General features: G+C 40.8%; 1 protein-coding gene across 9 annotated transcripts in view; it reads right to left on the reverse strand.

The window, feature by feature from the left end:
• birc6 (baculoviral IAP repeat containing 6) overlaps positions 1-23,209 on the reverse strand; it is a 101,303-nt gene that overhangs the window by 61,779 nt on the left and 16,315 nt on the right. For 2 of the 9 annotated variants that reach the window (XM_081347621.1, XM_081347625.1), the window contains exons 6-41: positions 21,370-21,452; positions 20,981-21,203; positions 20,726-20,895; positions 20,569-20,627; positions 18,958-20,451; positions 16,981-17,130; positions 16,321-16,546; positions 15,879-16,039; positions 15,621-15,752; positions 15,392-15,523; positions 14,976-15,142; positions 14,536-14,669; positions 13,939-14,100; positions 13,724-13,855; positions 13,477-13,574; positions 12,761-12,908; positions 12,483-12,619; positions 12,244-12,378; positions 11,824-12,011; positions 11,425-11,727; positions 11,103-11,202; positions 10,135-10,349; positions 9,797-10,005; positions 8,774-9,120; positions 8,446-8,665; positions 6,926-7,062; positions 6,707-6,844; positions 4,419-4,549; positions 4,142-4,273; positions 3,762-3,977; positions 2,349-2,532; positions 2,055-2,255; positions 1,497-1,630; positions 757-916; positions 555-671; positions 25-182 (exon numbers count right to left, since the gene is read on the reverse strand). In XM_081347621.1, the coding sequence (XP_081203747.1) occupies positions 25-182; positions 555-671; positions 757-916; positions 1,497-1,630; positions 2,055-2,255; positions 2,349-2,532; positions 3,762-3,977; positions 4,142-4,273; positions 4,419-4,549; positions 6,707-6,844; positions 6,926-7,062; positions 8,446-8,665; positions 8,774-9,120; positions 9,797-10,005; positions 10,135-10,349; positions 11,103-11,202; positions 11,425-11,727; positions 11,824-12,011; positions 12,244-12,378; positions 12,483-12,619; positions 12,761-12,908; positions 13,477-13,574; positions 13,724-13,855; positions 13,939-14,100; positions 14,536-14,669; positions 14,976-15,142; positions 15,392-15,523; positions 15,621-15,752; positions 15,879-16,039; positions 16,321-16,546; positions 16,981-17,130; positions 18,958-20,451; positions 20,569-20,627; positions 20,726-20,895; positions 20,981-21,203; positions 21,370-21,452 (7,233 nt within the window). Of the gene's footprint in view, positions 1-24; positions 183-554; positions 672-756; positions 917-1,496; positions 1,631-2,054; positions 2,256-2,348; positions 2,533-3,761; positions 3,978-4,141; positions 4,274-4,418; positions 4,550-6,706; positions 7,063-8,445; positions 8,666-8,773; positions 9,121-9,796; positions 10,006-10,134; positions 10,350-11,102; positions 11,203-11,424; positions 11,728-11,823; positions 12,012-12,231; positions 12,379-12,482; positions 12,620-12,760; positions 12,909-13,476; positions 13,575-13,723; positions 13,856-13,938; positions 14,101-14,535; positions 14,670-14,975; positions 15,143-15,391; positions 15,524-15,620; positions 15,753-15,878; positions 16,040-16,320; positions 16,547-16,980; positions 17,131-18,957; positions 20,452-20,568; positions 20,628-20,725; positions 20,896-20,980; positions 21,204-21,369; positions 21,453-23,209 lie in introns of all 9 variants that reach the window. The other 7 variants (XM_081347624.1, XM_081347623.1, XM_081347622.1 and 4 more) reach the window with 5 other exon arrangements.

A 23,209-nucleotide genomic window follows, 5' to 3' on the forward strand; every position in this document is an offset into this window, starting at 1 on the left:
AACAAAACCAGACTGTGCCCGTACCTGAACATGATGCACTTGGAGTAAAGAGAAGAGCTTGTTGAAGCAGGTGCTCAACATGGGAATGGAAGAAGGTTGTGCCATCAGACTGCTGGCAGACGGAGAGCTGTGGAACCCCCCACGCAGAAGAGAGTCATCTGTCCCGTTTGCAGACTGGGCCACTGAAACAAGAGAGGAAAAAAAGATTATGAAGAGAAGGGGTGATGCTAGTTAAATGAAGTCAAATAATTTTATAAAAAACAAACAAAAACAAAAGAGGGTTCCCCACACTTATGGAAAAATACTTTAATATTGATTTGGAATTATCAAAAATCATTATGTAAAGGTTACAATTATCAATTTCTGCCTGAAGAAATGTTTTAGAACTGACTTTTGAAAAATTATACTCACTATAGACTCTAAGATTGTATTAATGTAATAAATTGATTGAAAAAAAAAAAATATTCCATGATATCGCCAGATTTTCCATGACTGTAGGAACCCTGTACACAATAGACACAAATATCTGTTGGTGTTTCCTTTTGTGTTTGTACCAGAAGGAGAAGTGGATGTCAGCGCCTGCAATATTGCATCTGCCTCCAAAGTTGACATCATTTTCAGCATAAGTTCTGCCTGCTGTTCTAATCCCACCTCCAGTCGAGCATCCAGTGCTGGAATAAAAAATAAAGGTTTTATAGCACTCAGATTTATTATAAGTTTTATGTCATTAATGTATTTTTGATTAATGTCTCTCACCTTGAGACACAGACACTGAGAGGTTCTGAGATCCAGGCTTCTCTGCCGTGGCGGCCACAGGAGGTTTGGACACGGGAATGCCCACGCCCCCCGTGTAGGGGTTATAACTGTACGAGCCGTAGTCAGCACCCCAGTAATCGTACCAGGTACTGCTGATCGGCTGCAAGAGAGAACATGAAAGAAAAAGAAAAAACAACAACAAAAAAAATCTCAGACACTCATCTCTGAGAAAAAAAAAAGAAAGATACTCTACTGGAAAGGGGTTAATACATTGAATTTGTGCAAATCAGCTCTAAATATTACAACCAAACTTCAACTACTGATCTCCGATTACATAATACATGCAGTATAGGGGTGAAACGTACAGTTCACTTCCCACGGTTCTGTATGAACATTTATAGCATCTAATGACAAGAATAAGTGTGTGAATTGTAATGTGGCTATTTTCAAGAGTAATTATAGAATTTTTATAGAATTGTCACTGAATCGCTGTACTTTCAGACATTTCTCAATATAAATGTCAGTAATTTTATAGTGTGCTGTATTTTACAGAAATTTTGGACAACTCTGAAAAGAAAATATCAGCAATACGATGGACATCAAACATATGGGTATTGGGCTAGCAATGTACAAAGTAATTGCAAAGCCAAACTAAAACAGTGAGGACAGAACCGTGAGAAATTTGAACAATTACACCCCTAATGCCTACAGAACAGAGAGAGAAAGAGAAAGGTCCATACCTTAAAAACCTTGGCGGCGAGTGGATCTTTTTCCAAATCAATATCTAAAGGATCAATATCAACATCCATCAAGTCTTGTAGCAAGTCAAAGTCAATGTCTTTATCTTTTTCCAAAGATGATAGTGGAGGAGCACCTTTGGGCAACGAAAAGACGTTTAATATTGCAAGAGCAGCGCACCAAGAGAAGCAACTATACAGACAGCCCACTGTCAGGCTGTCACACTCCTCTTAGACCGACAGGGCGTCCGAACAGTGGATCGTTGACCCATTTTAAATGAATGTTGACGCTGACATAAAATCTTACCTATAATAAATGATAAAATGACTAACAACTGTAGGTTTTAAATGACTATAGACCAAGTCAAAATCATCTGCACTGTTCCAACCCCCTGTCCACTGCATTGTACCACTATTACATATTATATACAAAAGCAAACACAAAAAACACACATGCAGCTCATTCAAGAGAGAAAAAAAAAACGAATAAACATCATAAATAAAAGAAAGGTGAGGGTCCGTGTGAGGTGACGTGCTATTCGGGCGGGGTTACCAACGCACTTTGGAACACAGAGGATGTCCCGGGTGTACCTGCGATGATATCTGGTCCCAGAGGCTCATCAATGGTCTCAACGAGTGGGATGGGGGTCGGCTGGGGGAGAGAGTCATCGGAATCCACCACCACAGAGGAAGAGGCGGCACCGGCCTCATCAGCCCCCGCCCCCTCCATCCCATCCCCACACACCGGAGACAACAGCTCTCCTGAAAACAGATTACAACATCTAAATATAAAACGTCCGTGGGTCACTTTGAACTCTGCAGCTGAGACCATCTTTTAAAACCTAAAACACAAACCTGCAAGGATGTCCTGCAGCATGCAGGTGAGGGAGTACTGGGCCCAGGCTCCGCCCCATGAGATGTCCCCACGATTAAAGTCCGTCCCCACCAGTAACAGCAGTAACCTCTCCAGCTGCTGCTCTGTAACCACCTCACACAGGTGGATTGTGGGTCGTGTTGCATTTGCTATTCTGGCCAATACCTAAGCAGTGGATGAGATTTAGAACATAGGCATGGTCTACTAAATATACACTACCATTCAAAAGTTTAATTATTTTATTCAACAAGGACATGTCTTGCAGTAAAGACATTTATAATGTTACAAAAGAGTTCTATTTCAAATTAAAGGGTTAGTTCACCCAAAAATGAAAATTCTGTCAGTAATTACTCACCCTCATGTTGTTTCAACCCCGTAAGACCTTCGTTCATCTTCGGAACACAAATTAAGATATTTTTGATTAAATCTGAGAGCTGATCACTCCTCCATAGGCTTCTAAGTGATTGAAACTTGCTGGCCCAGAAAAGTTATTAAAGAGATCGTTAATATAGTCCAAGTGACTACAGTGGCTCAATCTTAAGTTTATCAAGCGACGAGAATACTTTTGTGCGCAAAAACAAGCAAAAATAACGACTTTATTCTATTATTCATTTCCTTCTCTCTGAGCCTTGAGTTAGTTTATGTAGTGTTTTTGCGTAGCGTGTCTTGTGTTGCACGTCACCACATAGGCTCACTATTGGTCGACGCTTGTCATGTGTGTGATGCGTGATGACGTGCACAGACACGCTACGCAAAAACACTATGAGGCCCAGAGAGAAGGAAATGAATAGTAGAATAAAGTCGTTATTTTTGTTTGTTTTTGCGCACAAAAAGTATTCTCGTCGCTTGATAAATTTAAGATTGAGCCACTGTAGTCACTTGGACTATATTAACGATCTCTTTAATAACTTTTCTGGGCCAGCAAGTTTCAATCACTTAGAAGCCTATGGAGGAGTGATCAGCTCTCAGATTTAAATCAAAAATATCTTAATTTGTGTTCCGAAGATGAACGAATGTCTTACGGGGTTGGAACAACATGAGGGTGAGTAATTACTGACAGAATTTTCATTTTTGGGTGAACTAACCCTTTAATGCTGTTTAGCATCACCTGATTTCAGCAGGATCATTGTAGTAATTGATCACTACTTTTAAAATGTATTAATGTTTCACAATATTACTGCATTTACTGGATTTTTTTTTATCAAACAAATACAGCATTGGTGAGCATATGAGACTTCATTCAAAATACACTACCATTCAAAAGTTTGAGATCTGTATCTAAATTCAACAGCACAAACAAAACTTACATTTTATGTATGTCCAAGTTATGAAACCCCAGTGATATTAGCTAATTGAACTGAATTAAGAAAGGTAAGGATTAAAACAAGTTGCACCTTGCAGACAAACAGGAGCAGGTCTGCGTGACAGGTGAAATCCATGGAGAGGAGGAAAAGAGCGAGCTTCTGGACGACGCAGATGCAGCGCTCATGAGATAATGTAAAGGGCAAGAGCTCCACCTCAGGGGTCTCTTTTGCCACTGACGCCTCGGAGTCCAAGGTGGAGCGTGGCCATTCAGCTGTCCGCCTCAAACGGATCAGATCTTTAAAGTGCTGCCAAAGAAACAGAACCACATGGTTCACTTTACAATCTGTTCGAAGGTTATGTTTATCACTGCTAATGTGTACTTTGAATTCTGTTGCTACTCCTTATTTGTCCAACAACCGCCCCTTAGAGACATTTGACGAAATTAGTTTTCAAAAGTATCTATTCTCACCTTGGACGTGGCTTGTTTGAGTTTGGCCTGTTCCACCAGCAGCTTGTAGGAGGAGCCTTTGTTGCTCTGAATTTTCTCTTTCTCGATTTGCTCCACTAAAGCTTTCTGTTTGGCTTTCAATAAATTCAACTGCTGCAATGAAAGGAGAATTGATTAACATCCTCACTATACCTATAAAAGGAAAAGACTTCAAGTGCAGATTTTATAATCATCTGCTATGTTATGGTATAAAAGTAGCCTATAAATGGCAAAGGAAGTTTGTGCGAGACACATGTACCTGTTTGTGGTGGACAAGCTGTTTGCGGATCTTGCGTGAATATAGACGATCTAAACTGCTGTTGCTGCCTTTGGCGGATCTGCTTGGATTTTGAGACTGTAGACTGTTATTTATGAAACTCCACTGGTTCCCTGGTGAGATTGGAAAGAGGAAAACAAAGACACATTACCAATGAAGAAACATCTGTATGCACTATGTACTCTACAGTGATGCGCGGGTCAATGTATAAACAACCCGCACCCGACCGACGTTTTCAACTAACCCGCCCGCAACTCGGACTGCAAAAAAAAAGAAGAAAATATTGTACCCGACCCGCTTTCTGACCCGCATTTTTTAAAAGTAGTAAATGCTCATCGTAGCGCCATTGGGCCATAGACGTAGGAACTAGGGGTGCGGGGGGATGTGGCCGCTGCTGGGTTTCCTATCATTATCGGATTAATTGCAGTTTAACCATCATAGAGTGGACGTTTATCATTTGCATGTGTTTTTAAGTCCTGTCAGTTTAACAGGGCGCGCTTGACAGTAGGGCTGTCAAACGATTAATCGCGATTAATCGCATCCAAAATAAAAGTTTGTGTTTACATAATTTATGTCTGTGTATGGAGTATAATTATTTTCTATATATAAATACACACACATGCATATATATATTTAAGAAAATGTGTTATTTATATATAAAATATTTATATACAATATAAATTATATATAATATAAATATATATACACAGTATATACATGCAAATATTTCTTAAATATATACATGCATGTGTGTGTATTTATATATAGAAAATAATTATACACCGTACACACACATGTATTATGTAAAAACAAACTTTTATTTTGGAAGCGATTAATCGCGATTAATCGTTTGACAGCCCTACTTGACAGGGCATATAAGAACGAGCAGAGAGAGAGAGAGAGAGAGAGAGCGAGCCCCGGCCGTGTGCGCGCACTCACTATTAATAATAATAATAATAATAATAGCTAAGTATTCTTTTTTTTCCAGACCAAATGTGACCAAAACGGTAATAAAAATGCTGTCATTATAAAAGGTTTCTAATGTCAATGTATTGCTTGTTTTTTCTGTTTACATTTCATGGTGTGACACTTCTCTTCTCCCATGATCGAACATAGAATGCTGCTCGGCCAAAGAGTCAACAAGCTTCCCCGTACTTTTTGACAAGCGGCCAGAGCTTCTTAATTGCAGCTCAAGTCGGCGGCGGTGTGAACGTACAGTTAGGAGCGCAAACTGTTCTTTTTCTGAATGCTGTATGATATAGCCTATATAGTGTTATGTAATAAAGGCTTGATTTATTCATTTATTTCGTTTAATTTTCTTAACAATTAAGATGCTGCATGTGTTAGTCTAATCGAAGTGTGCGTCTCTCCCCAGTCCTCACCTTTTCTCTTGCCGCCTCCATCTCTACCTGCAGACTGAGCTCGTGAGTCATCTTCGCGCCAGTTATTCAGCCAATAAAGTGTAGGCCTATGTATTTCATAGAAAATTGTGTCTAGTACTATATAAATTACAAAGGTTTAATTGTCATCTTTATTTCAAACGACCCGACCGACCGCGACCCGAATATCATTAAAAATATTTTTGGATGACTCGTAACCGCGGGTGACCGCAGGCACCCGCTCATTTTGGATCAACCCGCGCATCACTGGTACTCTACCTTTCAAAAGTTTAGGATCAGTAAGATGTTCTATTTATTGTAAAGAAATCAACTTTTTTCCAGCGAATCTTAATTTCATCAAAAGTGAAAGCAGAGACATTTACAATGTAATATTCCTATTTAAAATGCTTTCTATTAATCAAAAAACACAACAACAACTGTTTTCAACATTGATAATAAGAAATGTTTCTTGAGCAGCAAATCAGAATATTATAATGATTTCTTGATGCTTAAAATTATTCCAAATAAATTATTCAGCTTTATAACATTTTAAAATATGTTAAAATAGAAAAGCGTTTCAAATTGTAACAATATTGCACAATACTATGTTTTAACTTTATTCTTAATCAAATAAATGCAGCTTGGTGTGCATAAAAGACTTCAAAAACATTAAAAAAGTTTAAATGTTTGGGGTTGGAAAGATTTATGTATTTATAATTACACTTAAGTGCTAATAATTAAAAGATTTAGGCAAATCATTTTGAATGGAAATTTTCTGATTTCTGAGACTTCTTTCAAAAACATCTGGCTGACCTCAAACTGGTGAACAGTAGTTTTCAAAAACACACTGAATTTCCAGTTCTTATGCTTGCCCAGACCTAAGAGTCTCACCTGAAAAGGATCTTTCTCTGTCTTTTGCCCCCAGAGGTTTCTTAGCTGCAGTGGCTTCATCTTCCACACTGGCCACATAGTCAAGCAGTCGAGAGACCAGCATGACCACCCAGCTGATCATGGGGATATCCAACACACCTATAAACACACACAAAACTGTAACATTACCATAAACACACAGGCGCATATTACATAAAAATCTCACTCTCAAACACGCACCTTCTGCCCTGCGGGACTGTGCTGCAGTAGTCTGCTGCAGAGGAGAAAGCAGTGTGTCCAGAAGGTTCAACAAACCCTCCAAAACCCCACTGTTACTCAAAGATCTTTGGCCAATACAGGACAGCAGCATGAATACCCTGAGGAAAGGAAAAGATGGATTAACATAAGAGGTCTGAGTTTATTTAGGAATAGTTCCGATTAAGGGTGGCCGATATGACCAGAATCTTATTTTACCACATTAGATCACAATATAGATGTTTTTATTGTTTTATATTATCTTATTAAAAATAAAGAAAAAAGTAGCAGTCCTCTACAGACATTGAAGCTTGAGACGCCATTGGCTAGTACATTTTTTATTTTACTTACCAGACTTTTTACATGGAATGCAAGAACAATGCAAATGATTTTTTTTTTACATAAATATAACATAAAATATCAATTTCAAACACTATTAAAGTCAAATGAAGAGTCTGTAATAAAATAGGAACAAAGCAATAGCACAAATAAACAATAGAACAAAGATGCTAATTAAATAAACAGTGCTTTTCAGGTTTTACAGGTAGATTTAACAGTAGTTAGATACCGAATAGGTAGATTAGGTACAGAAATTGAATAAATTAATCAAATGTAAAATAACTGCAAGTCTTCACTGTATAAATTAAATATAGACTAATTCTTATTAAAGTCACAAAAGTTATTCATGCAAGAGCATTGAGTGACTTTTTTCCCAGTGAGTCTGTTTGATTAACATTAAAAACAGACAGCAGCAGGAATCTTAGACTAGTGTCACTTTAAGAATGCACAGATCCAATAAACTAATACTCTACACATGCGTTTTCTTTCTCGACTGTTTACGTTCACTTAAGAAATAACCGACTATGTTAATAACCAACTAGGATGCTTGCCAAGATGAACATTTTGACAATTTTTTGTGAAATTATATCTGTGCTAAACTTTTTGCCTCTAACTCAATTACAGGTGACTGTAATTGTACAATATACTAGCAATTGGCTAATTAAAGATTTTTTTTAGTAATCTCATGTAAAATGTATTGGCATATGTGAGTTATTTACTCGTATCGTAGAGGGTTGAAACAGCAAACTGCAAACAATAGAACAAACACAATAGAACAATGATTGAACAGAGATCTTCTTTAATGGCTTGTTGCTCTTAACTATTTTTATCATCAAGCACATCCTGTTCTTTATTTTCTCATACCTGCATGTTTCTTTATCACTCTGAAGTGTCAAGAACTTTAAAAAGTACTGTGCAACATGGATATATTTACATACCACAATTAATACCACGATCTATGAAATCTCTAAAAATAGACACTTTATATGTCATCACTAAATGTTAAATGTTATATTTGTCATACCGCCCTGCCCTAGAGCCAACGGTGCAGAACACACACACAAAAAAAAAACCTAAGTCCACCTACACTCAAAACTGGCCCGACAGTCGGTTTGGTGTGTGCCAGACTTTATACAACATCTGAAAGAGCGTGTTTTTTGTGTTACCTGTCCTGGGGGAAGATGAGCAGCTGTTCTGAGTTGTAAAGCTCCTGCAGGACATTGGACAGGAACTGGCCCCACCACCTCTCACCTCCACACAGCTGCACCAACAGCAGACCCGCGTGCAGACGGATCTTAGGGGTCCCACTGATACACAGCTGCTTAAAGAGCTCCTCACATGCCTGGGCGTGAAACGTGTTCTGCAACACTGTGGGCACAGAGTGACCTGAGCAAGAAAGAGGGAAAAGCGTTCAATTTGACAAAGTAAGGTCAATTCAGATTTCATGTCATTTTAAAACAGTGAGGTGGTATTGGCACGGGCTGCCTCCCTTACCATTACAGCAGTGCAGCAGGCTGAGCAGTGTGTCCAGTAGGTATCTGATGATGGTTCGGAGCTGCTCGGTAGAAGAGTTCTGGACCAGCTCTCTGGGGTCGTAGTTCTCGGGTAGGTGTTTCCTGGTGGCTCCCAGAGACACACGCAACCTCTGGACAGCATGGTGGGCCAGATTGAGCTGGAGCTGGAGCTGAATGCAGTCTTGGTAGGCGGAGAAAACACGGGAATCCTCCTCAACAGCTTTATCGGGCTTGCGCAGGAAGTACTGTGCGTTATTAGCGCTGTTAAGAGGCGGCAGGTCGATGTTCTGAAGAAGCGTCTCAAGTCGATGACAGGCCAGATTATACCTACAGAAGAGATTAGCATATTTAATACAGCGTAAATTCCGCCAATTATAAAGTGCACTCAGGCCCTTAAAACTGAAAATGTCCATTATTTGACAAAAGCTTTTAATTATTAGCACTTAAGTGTAATTATAAATACACTACCATTCAAAAGTTTGGGGTTGGAAAGATGTTTTTTTGAAAAAGCCGCTTCTGCTCACCAAGGCTGCATTTGATCAATATACAGTAAAATCTGTAATATTGTGAAATATTATTACAAATTAAAATAAATAAAACTTTTTTCTATACTAAAATATTTTAAAAATGTAACTTATTCCTGTGTTATTACTCTAGTCTTCAGTGTCACATGATCCTTCAGAAACAATTCTAATATGCTGTGGCGCTCAAGAAACATTTCTAAATATTTTTGTTAAAAACTGTATTTGGTGAACCGTGATATATTTTTTCAGGATTATTTAATGAATAGAAAGTATTTTCTACAAAGAAAAGAAGTAAAAATCTTTGGTAAAATTACAAATGTCTTTGTCAATTTAATGTGTCCATGCAGAATAAAAGTATTGTTTCTTTCAAAACAAAACAAAACAAAAAACTTCTTACTGAGCCCAAACTTCTAAATGGTAGCGTACTTCAGTCAATGCCAATGGCAGCTTAGTTAATTGTGCTTTGCAGCCTCACCAACCTGCACTGAATGTCTTCCTGTAGGGCCACCATCATTGACAAATGTTGATCCAGATCTGGCTGACAGGCAGCTTCACTATCCCCTCTCAGAGGATCATGCATCAGCTTAAGTTCACTTTCCCATGGCAGGATGTAGGTGTGTCCATAATAGAAGCCCAGTGGGATTTTAGCCCGCGCATTAGTGCTGCCGTATCGACCAATCACAGTGATCTGGGGGAAGGGCATAGAGTGAATATCAGTGATTTGTCTTTTAAAAATGATTTTCTCTATGCTAAAGCTTATACAAAGCAGAATGCTATTTGACCTGTACAAATTTGATTATCATAAACTTGTATAAACCTTCATGAATCTGCAGACGGGAGGGGGCAACAAGTCATGTAGAATTAGAGAGTGTGTGCTGATATCTGTGGCGACCACGAGTCGCCTCCCATCCACCTCCTCCCCAAGAGTCCAAATATCGATGGAAAGGGAGGCCAAGTCAGCGCATGTGGGGATCAGCGCATCCGTCAGCAACACAGGCCGGCCAAAATCTAGAGTCACAAATCGCCTTGCACCTACAGAGAAGGGACATTTTTTAATTCAGATCACATGATCAAAAGATGTTGGTGCACCAAAGCATATAGCAAAAGCAAAAGAATGAGGACTAAAGAGAGTGTTCTATCTAGAGCAGTGATTATCAACCAGAAGGCTGAGGCTCACTAGGAGGCCTCAGTAAAATTCTAAATGAATGACTTAAAAAGTTTTAAGATAAGACAACTTGTATTAAAACAAGCATTTATGCCAGGCTCTAAAATATGTTATGGGGTAGAAATTGTGAGTAAAAGTGTTCTGATTTTATGCATTATAATTAAGGTGTATACTGAATTTGATCATTTAATACATTACAGCACTTTATTAATTGTTTTTCACATTAAGCATTTTAGAATGCCCTGCTATTTTTAGGGATTGAAATACTGCAGCAGGTACTGTAGAGTATATGGATCACAAGTACCCAAAACTTGCATTTCGTTCACATATTTTTGTTTTTCTTCTTTTGAGATGGAACATTGACAGGTCTGTGCTGCGGTTTGAATTGTTTCAGACATTTGGAGGCCTTGGAGGTCTCAAACTTTTATGCCCCCCACATTATCTAAAGCCCCCCTTCCTCCCATACTGGCTAAGATATTTCCTCTAGTATTTCTGCTGTAACAACTTTTTTGTTAAGCTTCTGATGTTCTTCAATAAAACCAATAAGCATTTTAATTAAGCTAAGTTTATTTATTTTTTATAATTAAGTCATTTTAAGTCTTCCTCTGGAACTGAAGTACCTGAATGCATTCGCTCGATAATTATGGACTGGTGTGGTGGAGGCTGTAGAAAATGAGAGGCCTGTGAGATTGCCAATGCCAGGCCACTTCCTATGTGGTTCTGCAATGACAACACACACACACATATACGTTAGCTAAACACATTCCACATGTTAAACGACAAACATTAAAGTTAACAAACATGACCCCTTAAAGGAAAATAGCACATGCATAATTTACATAATTGCCATCTGCTAATGTGCACAAGTAGAACTGAACATTACTAAATAATAACATTTAAACAATACGAATATATAAGGAAGAGGAGTTTTTCAGAACTTACTGCTTTGGCTTTCTGTGCGTTTTTATTCTGTGCTGAAAGGTTCACAGGTGGGGGATCAATGACAGATCCTGGGAAGAGTTGAGCTAGTTCCACGCTTATGGCCGCAGACACTGCCTCATTCGGTGGGGTGAGAGGAGGTGTCATGAACAGCGGGGTCGTTTTAGGGGTGGGTGGGATGACGTCAGAAGGGTGGATGAAGAAGCCTGGGGCGGACGGGTTGGATGGCACTGAGTTGACAACGCCCGATGCTGCGGTGGCTGCTGCTGAGGTGGTCTGGTGAAGTTTGGCCTCCAGCTTAGCCTTCTATTTCATAAGACGATCAATTACATAAAGTCACAAAGTACTGAATCAATCAAGACATCAAGATTGAAATGAATGAAGAGTGTCTACATATATGACCTGCTGTTGGAGTTTTAGAAGCTGTTGCTGCTTCTCCTGAAGAACTTGAAGCTGCTGTTCAGCAGACACCATGGCATGAGAGAGTGACTGCAGGGCCACCTGTGCAGCTGAGCTCAGGGCCGTGGACGCCTCGCCAACGGTCCCAGCAGATAGCCCTGTCACCGTGGGCGTCACACCAAAGGTGCTCACTACAAAAGAACATATAGGGAAACAGATTTCGCAACAGGTTCAAGTTGGTTATGCAAATTCAGTTTCTTGAAAGAAGCTGTGTGTCATGCGACACTTTTGACAATGGACCTTTTTTGCCAGCTAATGTGACCGCACCTTAAAGATGAGGTCCACGATGACACGGTTGGTTGTAAAAGAAACAAGATGTGATAGAGAGGAAAAGAAAAGTGGGATATGTACCAGTGAACATACTTGCATCATCCCTCTCCACCCTGGTGCCGTCACTGGTGGAGACGCAAGTAAAGTGCAGGGGTTCGACCTCCAGCAGGCCGGTCAGAGCAGTGAAACTGCCCTCTGCCACCCCGCTGCTGTTTACCTTCCCATTACCTGACATTAGATGAGAAATTAGATTAGATAAACGTTTGTCTTTTTTGTTTTAATATTTATTAATGAATGTAAGTGTGTCAAAGAAGAAGAATGCATTGCCACACCTGAGAGAATATCGGACAGATCGATCTCGTCCGATTGGACCCCGATGCTGCTGCTGCTGAAGGCATTCTTACAAGAAGATCCGCTCACCTCCAGGTCAAACAGTACTGGGTCAAACGGAGACCCGTATAGACCATATCTGAATAGAGAAAACCATGACAAAACCATTTAATTTCCTTAAAATGATCACATCTAACATGCTCATAAAAAGCTTTTTTGTTCTAGTACATTAAACAAAATTCAGTTTGTGTATGATTCAGAATGCAGCAGATCAGCTGACCTGGTCTGCAACAACGCCTCAAGTGGAGTCAAGCGGTCCTGCAGCTGCCGAGAGACAGCAGTGAGCAGAGAGGCGCAAGCGGTACTGCAGCCGGCCAGGTCCTCATCTTTCACATAATTTAACAGGACAAAGTACCAGAAGACTGATCCTGAGAGACAAAGGCAGACAGGAATATAAACGTTTTAACAAGATAAATTACTTAAGTATACTGTTTAGGGTCAGTATTTATTTATTTTTTTAAGAAATTAATAGTTTTATTCAGCAATGATGCATTAAATTGATCAAATAAATACTGTTCTTTTGAACTTTCCATTCATCAAACAACACTGGGGAAAAAACGTGTCAGTTTCCACAAAAATTAAGCAGGACAACTGTTTTTAACAAAAATAATAATAGGAAATGTGACTGATCCCAAACTTTTAAACAATCAGTGTTTCCCAACCCTGCTCCTGGAGGCACACCAGCAGTGCGCATTTTGGATGTCTCCCTTATCGGCCCCATATATTTCTGGTCTTGGAGTCTCTACTAATGAGCTGATGAGTTGATTCAGTTGTGATTGATTAGGAACAGTTGGAAAATGTGTAGTGTCGGTGTGCCTCCAGGAACAGGGTTGGGAAACACTGCTGTAGACTAATAAATTAAAGTTTACATTTTTTAAACAAAATGGTCTTATCACTACAAAAGGCACTATATATTTACTACTTTAAAAAAATTACCTCCTGTAGCAGCAGCAGGCAGATAAGGCATATTATCCAGAAGAGCTTTAAATAGAGCCTGGCCAAAACCCTGCTGACCGGGGTCTCCTTTACCGGTACTGAAACATCAGACACTCAACCATTAAGTTTAATGAACATAAAATCATTGCATCTGCAAATGTATATTGGACAGTAGATCATTAGTTCGGCAACAAGACTATATGATAAGACTGAAGATCAGAAAAATACAGAAAGGTTGCAAACTTACCTAATACAAAGTGCAAGAAAGCGAGAGCATTTATGAGCTATACTGCGGCCGGCCTCAAAGAAGCACGCCCTGATTATATCCGTCAGCCGTCTCCTGGTTTTGGTCAGAAGCCCCTCTTTCCCCTCTCTCAAACTAAAGGAATATTATAAAATTCATTAAAAAGACACACAAGATAAAACAGAGTTTAATAATACAGGCTCAAGGTGGTGTCTCACCTGCAAGGTCCGTTGGAGTAGACCCCTGCCAGCCAGCAGAGGATGTCCAAGATGAGACTCTGACAGTGTTCTGAGCTCTGACCGTCTTCTGCATGCTTACACAAACCTCTTAGCAGCTTTTCATGGAGCTCAGGAAACTGAAGCATTGCACAGCGTTGCACTCTAGGAAATATAAGCAGACACAGACAACACAGTTAGACTATGGCCTGGTTCAAAATTTATAAATAATAATATTTATAATGATAAATGCTGTTCTTTTGAATTTTCTATTCATCAAAGAATACTGAAAAAAAAAAAAAATCAGTCTCCACAAAAACATTAAGCAGCACAACTGTTTTCAACATTGATAATAAAATAAACGTTTATTGAGCACCAAATCAGCATATTAGGATAATGTGACACTGAAGACTGGATTAATTGCTTCTGAAAATTCAGCTTTGCATCAGGAATAAATATAATTTTAAAATATATTCAAATACAAATAATAGTTTTCAATTTTAACAATATTTCACAACATTACTGTTTTTACTGTAGTTGGATCAAATAAATGCAGTGTAAAAGGCTTCTGTAAAAGGATACTTGTACAGTATCTCTTACCGTTCTTTGGGTACAGACGTTTTCTTAAATCTCCTGATTGTGACAGACACTTCCTGGAGCAAGTCACAGCCACGCAAGTTATCAGGCTTTTTAGGGGCAGACTGAGGATCTGCTTTTGACGTGGAGGCTTTTTCCTGAAAAGGAGAGAGATTTTATTAAAATTAGTACTGTAGTGGTGGTCACCGTATGGCTTTCAACTCTTACTCCATTACAAAGAGCAGATCAAGTAAAGTGCCATTTCTTTAATGAAGTAATGTAGCTACACAGCCACTAGGGGTCTATAAAGCAGTCAGACAACCTATCAACTAGCACACAAAAATATGACGTCATTGTTTTCAGGAAATAGTGTTTTAAATCAGCATGAATGATTAAAGGCTTACACAATTACAGTCAAGGCTTACACAATAGTCAATTACAATTCAAGTGTTTTTCTGCTGTACCTTGGTGGCTTGAGCCCTCTGCAGCAGGGACGAGAGTGAGTGAGCTTTACTACTTTGGGGTTTGGCTGAGGGCATCCGCACAACAGGCCTCAAACTCTCATCCAGACCCTTATCACTCACTGCCTTAATGTGCACTAGGAATGAACGATATTTTCCCCCTGCCATGCCTAGAAAGTGGAATGAAAAAGAGAAGGACACATTTACAGGAAGATTTCATTTGTTTGAAGTACAACAAGGTGACCAAGACTGTGACATCTGTTTTAATGTGTATATAAACACTTTTTTTTAATGTTGCATATTCATGCCAGTAAAATACTGCATGCAGTTCTGCACTGTTGTTTTACTGTAAGTCTACTGGCACACTGCTGGATGGGTGGAAGTGGTTGCTATAAATGGCTTGTGATGCTCAGGCGAACCTTTGAGGAGTTTGGGACTTGTAAGGCTTAGCATCCCTGCGTGTCCGGACAGATCTAGTCCACTGGACAACCATACCGGCCCACACAAGATATCATCTTTGTGTTCCTGCAGGAATGGACACAGCCTGGAGCCTGAGACAGAGAGAGATGTATTTCTTAAAGAATGCTGACAGACACTAACATAACATTTTCAGGTGGTCAAGATGGCTTTTTTCCTCTGCACATTTACCTGGTGACTCCTCGATGTCCATGAACTGGATGTCCTCTGAGAAGTCGTGCAGGAGTGGCTGTCCATTCTTCTCTCCATTTGAATGCAGGACATGAGACAAGGGGAAGACAATCTGCCTGTCCACTGCCGTCTCTGCAGTACAAAGTTTTACACAACAAGAGATTCACTTTGGGAAAAAAAACAAATCAAACTAGTCTATGGTAAACATCGTCACTTTCATTTTCTGCTGAAAGAGTGATATTTTGTTCTGGGACTCACCGTTAACTTTGCCCAGGCCTGGAGCTTTGTTCTTCAGCAGTGTGACCTGGAGTTGTGGGATGTTAGTAATACTGCTGTTTAGCAAAAACTTGAAGTCCACATGTCCCACCATGCAGGCTTTGGGCAGGACCAGCTCAAACACATGCTCATCCCAGCTGGAGCTGAGAGAGAGAGAGATATTATACATTACATTTGAAAAGGGGGGAAAACACTATGGAAACATTACTGATGAGTAAATATTTAGCTATTTTTACATCAAATATTTATTAACATTAACATAGATTTCTGATATTATGGTTCTTAAATATATTATTAAAAATATGTCATTTTAAATATTTCATTTGTTCATCTGATTCAAATGTTCATTTTAAATGATAATGTGTGTTAAACCTCTTCTTTTGTTGGGGGGGGGGGGGTGAGAATGTTGTATGTGAATGTATACCTGTCGCTCTGTAGTTTCCAGGTGCGTGTGTGTTGCGCTGCGTCGCCGTGGTGCTGCTGGTGAAGGTGTTGCGGATGCCGCCTTTGCTGCTGTTCCTGCTGCACCTCCACCCAGCAAGGGGGCACTGTTGCGGAGAAGCGCGGCGTCAGCGTTTCAAAATGCGTTAGTTCCACCAGAGAAGAAAGTGTCTCTGCGGTCAATGGCTGGTCCACCAGGAGGTCAACTCCTGTAAACAGACACATGGCACATTACTGTACTGTTCATTTCCATGGGTATAAGGCCAACCACCATTTTACTGCTGCTATGATTTACACAGGAGGAGATACTCTACATCAGATGACAAAATGAACAAAGAACAGAGTGAAAAAATTCCCAGAAAGCACACTGGGCATCATCAGTTTTAAATGCACAAAATTCAATTAAGCAGGACCAATGGATTTCTCAAGGCTTTAATGTGAGGTAGCTGAAGGGGCAAATTGAACCATCGGTTTGATCCCTACAAAAACACTTCAGTTAATAGCACAGCCAGCCATAATATGTTTGTATACATTTGGTCCAACATGTGCTGTAGAAAATGCTACATGGTTTAATAGAAATTCAATAAAAATTGTTAAATGAGAGAAAAACACTTTAGTTCAATGCCTTCCATGTGTCTCTCACCTGTGATACCTGGACTCGAAGGATTCGATGTGGGTTTTGCTCCGTCCAGTAATTGCTCCGCCCTATTAGACAGGGGGCCGTCGACAAAAATGTCGGCGTCATCAATATCGTCACACACACCTCCAATTTGAAGGAAATGAAGCTCTCCACCTTCAGAAAGGAAAATAAAAAATGACTGTGCTGACACTTCAATAAAAGGTTTTACATTTTCTAAACATATAGCATGTATACTGCAATGAAAATATCCCTCTGAATTTCTGGAGCAAATGGTGCTTGCCATGACAAAGCTAGGATGTTCTGGTCACTTACAAGCCAAGTCAAGAGTTTCTATGATATTCTGGAATATATGACTTTGTTCCATACATCCTTCAATGTGGGTTTGAGATTTTTTCACGTATTATCGCCCATTAGGTGAACATTGAAAAGTCAGATACCTTCAAAAAGTACAGCCACAACTCTTCAACAAACCACATAATTTGATCCTTCATTTGCATAGGACAAATTGTACACAATTCATACTAAGGGTTAAGGGCTTTTACACATTTCTAACTGCAAGTATGTTGAATAGTAATGCTTGTCTTGATAACAACTAACGATTAAAAAAATGCAGAGACAGACAGTAGAAAAAGAAAGTAAAAAAGGCAGAGGTGGAATTCCCCTATTCTCCCACTAACTCATTCACAGGTGTAATATACACAGACACACTCAAACAATTAGTTTTCCTTCATTAGCTACACATTCTTATTAATAGACCAAAGCAACAGATACAGACTCTGTACTATTGTACTCAATGTTGCCCCCGTTGTCAATAATTTTATCCCTTAAAACACATCTTTGATCACCAAAATTACATGTTTTAAATTTACTTCCTGTGTAAATAATTCATGCCTTAAAATGGATTGAATGTAATTCTACACCCTTGTTTCATTTAGGATACATGAATATGCAAATGAGTCCCCTCCTCCACTCACTCACAACAAGGCTCAGACCACCTGATCCACTCAGTAAACTTTACTGTAGTAAACGCTACACCTGGCTTCTCTCGAGACTCCACTGCTTCGCAGCAGTTAATGATATGCTAAACCCTGCCCAAGTTGACGGCATTGGTTACATTCTTGTGACTTCGAAAACAGGGGTGTTTCCAAAATGCGTTTTTGAGACTGTCTTTAGTATACGGCAGTTTTAAAGACAAAATACTCAGCATTGATGTTGACTGATGAATTTGTACATGGTTTGTCTTAAAGTACATTAAAAACAAACAAACATATAAACATTAAAAACTTGATTTTCATCACAGGAGGTCTTTAATTCAGCCAATCAAAAGAACAAGATAAAAACACTGATCAAACACACTGCACTCAATCCTTGACTTCCCAAGGTCATACTGTATCTCAGGGATGCCAGTGACATAGTGGCCATATTTGAGCGCAAATCTGTGTGACCACTATGGTTAATAAGAACCTTATTGGTAACGATGGTGATGAGGTATGTGTGGGCAGCAAGCTAAACTGAAAGACACAGTGAATCTCCACAACTCATGTTCCCTTGTTAGTGAACAACACATTAAGAACCCTGATGTAACGGTGGTAAACAAAACAGTCTGGGTTGAATCACAAATGAATAGGTCAACCAGTACTCGGGTGTCGGTCCGATACTTTGCTCATGTACTCGTAAAACTACCCCGATACAACCGCACCCGATACCATTAAGGAGCCATTCACGTCGTGTTTAAAAACACGTGGAAAGCACAACCGCACCACTTTCTCCTTTCCAGAAACGCTTGCACTCCCGTGGCACCTGTCGTTGCTATGCAACCATGAACATAGACCAACGCATGCGCGTCGCATTGCTTCTATTATGAGCGCGCTTGCCGCGTGCCTACATTTGAAATACCGAATTTGCACGCGATATGTGAACGGCCCCTTAAGGCAACGTGACATTAGCATCCCTAGGGTCAATAACTGCAGACTTGCTCACCTTTTGTGCAGGCACACAGCCGGTCGGTGCCTGAGCAGTAGGTAACAGAGACGAAGGGGTCCACCTCCTCTGTCCCCTCTTTCTTGGGTGGCTCCACTTTTGCTAACACCTCTAGGGTGGACAAGTCCAGAATCATGATGTAACCCGCCTGTGTAGTCACCACCAGATGTCCGAGTCCGGCCACCTCTCCTCTCTTCTCCTTCCCAGCGGCTGATCCCGCACTTGCGCCAGCTGTCACTGCGGACGCCACTGTCCCCGTGCCATTTTTGAGCCCAGAGGGTGTCGACTCCTCAGACGTTTCCTCTGAATCGTCCTCTCTGCCATCTAGAACATCTGGCGGCAAGAGGAGGAGAGACGTGACGGCATCCCGTGGGTCACGAATCTGCTGCACCTTCACTGGTTCCTCCTCAAGGGTCACGATGCGGGTGGAGTAATTTAACTTGTAGAGTGCTAAGTATCCGCCGCCACCACTGCCCCCCAGAGGCCTGGAAGTATGGGCCTGCTGCTGGTCGTGAGGGGGCAGGATGAGAGGGGTCTGTGGAGGAGAGATGCCCGAGTGGGTGTCATGCCCATTGGCCAATGTCTGTCCTTTGCGATGGGCACAGAGGGCCGAGTGCAGACGGTTCAGGGTGTTTAACACCTCTACCTGATTGATAGCACTAAGGGACTCTACGGAGCATGGTTGAAGACCGACTAACAAGTGTAAGCCATCGCTGCAGGGCGTGATGGAGTCCACATACAGGTTCTCTTCTTCTAATGCTTTCGGCAACCGCAAGCACTGCACCAGAGAGCCCGGTCGTGGAGCCAGCGAGCTCCACTTTTCCCCATCCAGAGGTCCGAGCCCACCCGCCGCATCCGCAAACTGCTGGATGTATGTGATGGGAGGGTCCTGCAGCAGCAGCTGCTCATGTGAGTCAAACTCCATCTCGATAATCTGCGGGACGGTGAAGCCCTCCTCATGAAGTCCTTTGCTCATCAGGTTGTTCATTTGAGTGAACACCTTCCCTGAAGACTTCTCGTCTGCTTCCTTGATGCTGTACAGGAGAAGTACGGGCATAGTCCTATGCACAGGGGCGGCTGGTGGAAGCTTCGGGGAGCCCAGGTCTGTGGGGGGATTACAGGACTCGATTTCCATGGGACCCTGGTCTGTTGCAAGCCCCTCAGGGGCAGCAGTCCTTACTGGGCTATCCATGGAGCGACGAGACGGAGGGGGACCTAGTGGAGAACTAGCCGCTGACCGGTAGCTTAGCAGTCCGCCGGCCAGTAGGCAGGGGAAGGGAATGTTGTGGTGCTCAGTCAGCCTATCCTTTGCCTTGTCAGGTTTAGGGGGGCCCAGTGAGTGCTGTGGGTTGGCTCCCAACTCCTCCAGGTCTTTAACTGTGTCCTCCAGCACACTGGCCACCACCTCCCACTGCAACTTCTCAGGCTGCTGTAGGACACTGAGAGCTGTGACTCCCAAACTCACCTCCATCGTCTCCTTCTGACCCAGTGGGCCTGCAAAAACATAAGGAGGAAGAACAATAAGTAGGATGCTTATTGACAAAACTGGGCGTATATATAAAAAACAAGTGATGAATAAATGTTGTTAATTCATGAAAATCAATGTTTTACCTGTGACTGACTCTGATCTGGAATGCTCTTCGCTGTCCGAGTCCTCTATCTGGTCATCGCTAGATACAAAAACACATGAAAATGTTCAATAAACACAATAATAGGATATGATGTTTTTTAATAATTTGCAAAAAGTGTGTAAATGTGGGTTTAGCACCTGTCCCCCTCTAGTTTGGGTAAGTCAGAGCAGCAAGTGGCCTCCTCTAGCCAGGAGAGCGTGGGTCTGCGTGATTCTGTGCCCGTGAGAGACTGCTGCTCGCTGCCAGACAGGATCAGCTGCCTCAGGATGGCTGGGTCATATGGGTTCACCTCAAACTTTAAATGCACCTGCACAGGAGAAAAAAACATTGTAGTGCACTGAGATACAGGCGTATTGCATCTTTCGCAAAGACTTTAGAGATGATCAACATACCTTCATAAGCTTTGAAACATCCCAGATGCAAATCTTCCCCCTTTTGGTTGCTGTAGCAAGGAAATGAGGGCAGCTACCGAACCCATAACACACGATTTTATCCGAACCATCTCCACTGGGACACTGAGCAGGGCTGGTGGCCAAGGTGACGGATAGTGGAACATTTTGGGTGTGCTCTCCTTTCACAAACGGACAATTCGGAGAATGGCGCTCATGCTCAGACCTAAAGAAGCATTAAATGTAGTGATGGAATGGTTAATAGCAATTGGAGGGATTGCAGCCAGCTCCTGGCCTTCGTTAAGGTACATTTATTTAAAGCTTTTCAAAACAGTGTTTTTTCTGAAAGTGTGTGTGACATTGTGGGCTGATTTTAGTGGGATGCTTCTCACCAGGGCTCATCTGTAGGTTCCCAGCACACCAAACACACACTGCAGGTGAAGCACATGGCCCGGTCATCACCTGTAGATGCAGGCTAGAAGGAAGAAGAGCGAGCTGTTAGTGCCATCTACAGTGCAAAGAGACATTCAGGGACCTCACTAAACTGATAAAAATAGACCAGTCAAAAGACAACAGGTAAATAAACCGATGTTGTGCAGTGAATAAAGACGACAAATCATTGCACACTATAAATGCAATAGTCGAGTGTCACATTACGCAAATGAGTGCTTTGATTTTTTTTTTTTAATTTCTCTTTTTTTGTCCAACTCCTTTATTTTCAGGACAGTCCTTTAAGGTAACCTCAGTTCATAATTCATCATCACATTTTTTAGTTTCGTTCTTTATGTCTTGAACTAACAGAATGTCCCTTTGCTGTGGCATCACCCTTTCATCCACAACACAGAGCCACTGTTCTCCCCTCACTCTGTTCGGTTGGCATGACAACAGGGAACATGGGTGAGAGGAGTAGTGTGGTCTCCTTGGTTACAGCACAGCTCAACCCTTCTTGGCATGCATGGTGACACGAGTAGAGACAATACATCAGGTACCATAGCAGCATCGGGAATTCCCAGACATCAAAATAAAACTGAAATCAAAACATTCATGAAATGATCTTTGATCTCATAATAGCCATTTCAAACATTAATTGACGGTGGTGTCCCGGATTTATTTCTTCTTTTTTTACTGTCTGAATAATTCATATTTGTTTCCTTTCATTCTTGTTGACCTAGTCTGGGCTCAAAATTATTTCACTTCCAAATAGTGATACAATCCGGCTTTCACAATCCATGGTTCCCACTCTAAACCAAATTTCAAATTCCCTGACTTTTCCCTGACTTTCACTGACTAAAAAGATGAATTTCCATGACCTATAATGAACGGCACAACAGGCTGCTGTTTTGCGGAGCACCGAGCTGTTCTGTTTTGTAGAAAGCCTTTCTTTAAAGTGAATTTCGTTTTCTATAAATTGTATCTTAATTTTAATATATTTTTCATCAACCAATTGCCTGTATTTAATAAATGAGAAGCAAATATATAGCAGACAATCAAATCAAAGTCCGTATTATTATTTTTGCAAAGGTCCCCTCAGGGGCTCCGTAGAAAGATGTGTGAAACAGCGCGATAAAAAAATCGTTATAGAAAAATTACATTTTGATAAATGGAAACTAAAATTTAAAGCAACAAACTAAATTCCCTGATATTCCATGACTTGGACAAAAAATATATAAAATTCCCTGACTTTCAATGTCTGGAATAGACCTTTTCAAATTCCATGACATTCCAGAAATTCCATGACCCGTGGGAACCCTGACAATCAGTCAGCAGCCATTAAAGCCGGGATCAGACAACAGGAGATTTTAAATCTAACCGATAGTGAAATCTGGGTGCATTACACACATAAGGAGAATCTTCACAGATTTTCTTCTATCAAATCTCAAACCCTGCACACACTACACGATTTGAAAATTGTGGCACATCACACACTACAAGATATTTTTAAGATCATCATGCCAGATTTAGCACCTCATGGGGAAGTGGATGTAAACATAATGGATACTGTGTTGTGGCGACTTGCTGTAGACATTATACGAGGACACATTATAAATGCAGTCGTGTTGTTACCACATTTACACCACATTTTTCAGGTGTAAATACCAAGAGTTTCCACCTGAAACTCCTGTAGTATTCTGAGCCCGGCTTATGAGGAATCATTCAAACAGCGAAAAAAGAAACCAAAAACAAAACATACCACGCAAAAAGCAAAGCAAAGAGGACCTGAGAAGAGAAAGT

Source organism: Scardinius erythrophthalmus, assembly GCF_964197995.2.
Source record: "Scardinius erythrophthalmus genome assembly, chromosome: 19".
In the NCBI taxonomy this organism is placed as follows: domain Eukaryota; kingdom Metazoa; phylum Chordata; class Actinopteri; order Cypriniformes; family Leuciscidae; genus Scardinius; species Scardinius erythrophthalmus.